General features: G+C 37.5%; 1 protein-coding gene across 1 annotated transcript; it reads left to right on the forward strand.

The window, feature by feature from the left end:
* The first annotated feature begins 750 nt into the window (after positions 1-750).
* Positions 751-1,716, forward strand: LOC148945398 (uncharacterized). The gene has a single exon (XM_089099031.1). It carries the CDS (start codon positions 751-753, stop codon positions 1,714-1,716), a length of 966 nt encoding a protein of 321 aa, XP_088955157.1.
* The last annotated feature ends 1,831 nt before the right edge of the window (positions 1,717-3,547 follow it).

The raw sequence follows: 3,547 nt of genomic DNA on the forward strand, positions 1-3,547 counted from the left end.
AATGAGCTTCCTTAAAATAGAAAAACTATTTACCTTTCCCTACCATCCCCAAGCTAATGTAAAAATAGAAAATTGGCACACGACGTTTTCTAATGCCTTGAGTATTTATACAAATGACAATCGAAACGATTGGGCTCTATATCTACCTTACCTAACCAACGTAATTAATGCTGCTTATTCTGAAACAACTAAAGAAAGTCCATTTTTTCTTTTGTTCGGACGCGATTTTCAAATACCTTATCAAGAGATAATAGAATCACGACAGTATTACAACAATACAGAGGACTATAAGCAGGATTTTATAAATAGGATGAGAAAAACCTATAAAATAGTTAGACAAGAGTTAGAAAAATGTAAGATGAACCAAGAATTGAGAAACGAGTCCAAAATCAAAGGAAATATAACTTTTAAGGTAGGAGATTGCGTGTATCTACAAAATGAGGCAAAGCTAGAAGGCAAAAAACTTTCCAATAAATATTCGGGACCCTATAGAATAATCAAAAATACGACAATGATTTTACTTTTAAAATGATAAACCCAGACAACGGAAGAACATATAAGGCACATGTTAGCCGTATAAAAGGAGCCAAGTACCCAGTTAGGTGGGCGCCCAAACCCTCATTTTCAGATTCATCAAACGTGAAAAACGAATTTCCTAGGTCGAGGCTATCCGAATTAAAACCCTTCAATTTCAAACAAAACTACTTTGAAAACCAAAGCGAGGAGGAAGATTTTGAAGAATTTTTAGCCATGAAAACCCTATTCAACCCTAAAATAAAACCCTTAATACCCATACCAACAAGAACCCCAAAAAGTCCAGAAAGTCCATCCTCAGAAAGTTCGGAAGAATTAGATTATACGCTGTCGCCAAAAACCCAATTTTTCCCCGATAGAATTTCAACCCCATGTCCCCCCAAAAGATTTCCTGATGACATGGTATCTCCAGCAACCCCGATAGAAAGACCCCTGTCGTTACAGGAGGAGTTAAACAGAGCTGTGGAAACACCGGGTGAAAGAATAAGGAAGACTCCACCCAGGGATACAAATAAAGGAAATACAAAAAGTTTGAGAGAAGCCATGGACATTATAAATTATCCGATAAAAACAAGGCAAAGTACCTTGCCTTGGACCCAGGAACATCCCGAAGATGAAAACCTGGGACAATACCATCACATAACGGTATCCAAGGTAAAACCCAAGGAATCTCACTCCTGGAAACACACCATGCTACGAAATGTACCCCACCCCCCGAAAGACATGGCGTTCAAGCAATGGAGACATTTGCCAAAAGTATTTGACTCCTCCCAAAGCTCCCAAGAATCTTTTAACTCCCCCGAAAAAGGATTTCAGCATGAAGAAATGGAGAATAAACCCTCTACCTCAAAAGGAGATGAAATATATGAAGCTAGGGCAGGTGACACTTCGAAATTGCAAAGGACCACACCAGAAAGCCCTAATGATGAATCCTCAGGAACTAGTTCTATCGAATCCGACGATGAGCCCCAAGACACACAAAAGCAAAGACCAACCTCGGCTACCGCGCAAGCAAAACGAGCTAAGGCAAAAGGTCAAAAATTTCTATTAAAACAGTACAAGAAGTTTGACCTAATCTCTATCGGAAAGTCAAAAAAGAATAAAACGCCAGAAACTGAACAGGAAGTTACCACAAAATCTGGCAGAATAAGTAAAAAACCAGATAAATGGAAATACGTCTAGGGACAAATTACCACAAAAAAAAAATCATAAAATAATATTTAACCGAAACGAGCAGTTTGAAAAAAAAAACCTTAAAAACAAGAATATGTGAATAAGACATTACAATGAAAGTCACCCATAAAAGTTCGAAATAAGTAATAGTTAATTTTTCCAGATAAACTGAATTCCGGCTTGATAAAAACCCCGAAGATAGAAGAAGAACAAGAATTGTTCAACCCCTCCTCCAAAAAGAAAAATAACTAGTGCAACCCCGTTACGGACAAAAACAAATATGGATCAGCTATTTCAAATACGATCGAAACTCCTAGAAGCATCGGCCCAATTGATAACAAAAAAATTAAAGATTGAGAATATGATAGGAACCATACTTAAATCTCTTAGTGAGGTTAAGGCATCCCAAGAAAGAATGAACAAGAAAATAAATGCGATCTTAGTAACTAAACAAATAGATAAATTAATTGAGGCCCAGTTCTTGGAAGTGAAAGAACAAATAGCCAAAATCCAGAATGAAATGGAGTCAATAAATGACACCACGCTTGCCGATGGATATAATTATCCTGATCAGATCCTAAAATTACAAGTTCTATACGATAAAATGCAGGAAATTGGTAAAAAAATACAAGATTATAGAAATAGTACTGTTTTATCCGCGACAATGGCAATAGAGGAATTCCTGGCACCCCAAAGGACAAAGATCCTAGACTTGCAGCATAAATACGACCACTTAAAAGCACAGAAGGAAATAATTAAGCTGCAACAGGACAGCTTAGAGAAACAGCTTTAGTAGAACCATGCCGAAATTACTAAAGAACTACAAAAACAAAGAGATTTCTGCTCAAACTTAGAGAAAATGGTTGCAACATATTTTACAGTTGAGATTGACCTACCCCTCAGTCCCCAATTGGAAAATCTTCTCGCTAATGATCACAACGAAGGACCGTCACAACCCGTATATTTTGTAGTCCCAAACCAAGCCCGCCATAATATAATACCCCAAGTGGAAACTATTCAACAGGACCCTCCAACAAATAATAACATAATTATGAGGACCCAGTACCCTGACGCCCAAGAGAATTATACCACGGGCCAAAATTCCTCAGAAGTCTCTGCACCACAAGGAACACCCAAAACACAGCCATTACCAGAAGAAACGGAGAACCAAGGAACATCAAACATGGGAATTAATTGAACTCAAAAGAAAGAGGTAAAAAATCCCTTTCTCGTTAAAAAAAAAATTAATACAGTAAGATGATTACATTTTATGGAATATAATGTTTAGCGATGAAATATAATGAATAACCTAATAATAAATATATTTCCGCTAGCCAAAATATAATATAAAAAAAATATATATAATACAATTTCAGTCATAAAGGAGGAAGTGCGGTAGATAGCCATCCTAGCTTCACCTGGGACAGGTAAACATCATCTCGGGTAACCCCCGGAGTAGTGAACCCAAGGATCACAGGGGATTGCTTGATGAGGCGATTGACCTCAGGGCACGAGGATCAAGTCCGTGTCCTGGGTTCGATCGTCTATCAATCCATAATCCCAAACCACGATAATTCAAAAATTACTTTTAATTTCGATGAAGTAATTGGATCGGCGCTTGAATACTCGACTTGGCGACCGGTCTGGGAACACTTCGATGTATCGAGCCTCCAAAGGATGGATTGTATGCATTTGGATGTTCGAGAAGCCAAGGGTTTCTTAAGGATAGATTATACCTCTTCTGAAATCAATTTTATGGGATATTTCTTTTTCATAAATCGTCATGCCAACGACATAATCAAATACGGGATTCCAAAATGTACTAAATTTAATCACGAGA

This window comes from Artemia sp. Qi Xiang Cuo, chromosome 13 (assembly GCF_049724085.1).
Source record: "Artemia sp. Qi Xiang Cuo chromosome 13, ASM4972408v1, whole genome shotgun sequence".
Classification (NCBI taxonomy): Eukaryota; Metazoa; Arthropoda; class Branchiopoda; order Anostraca; family Artemiidae; genus Artemia; species Artemia sp. Qi Xiang Cuo.

Coding starts and splice junctions, on each gene's coding strand:
- LOC148945398 (XM_089099031.1), top strand. CDS start 751: ATGAAAACCCTATTCAACCCTAAAATAAAACCCTTAATACCCATACCA.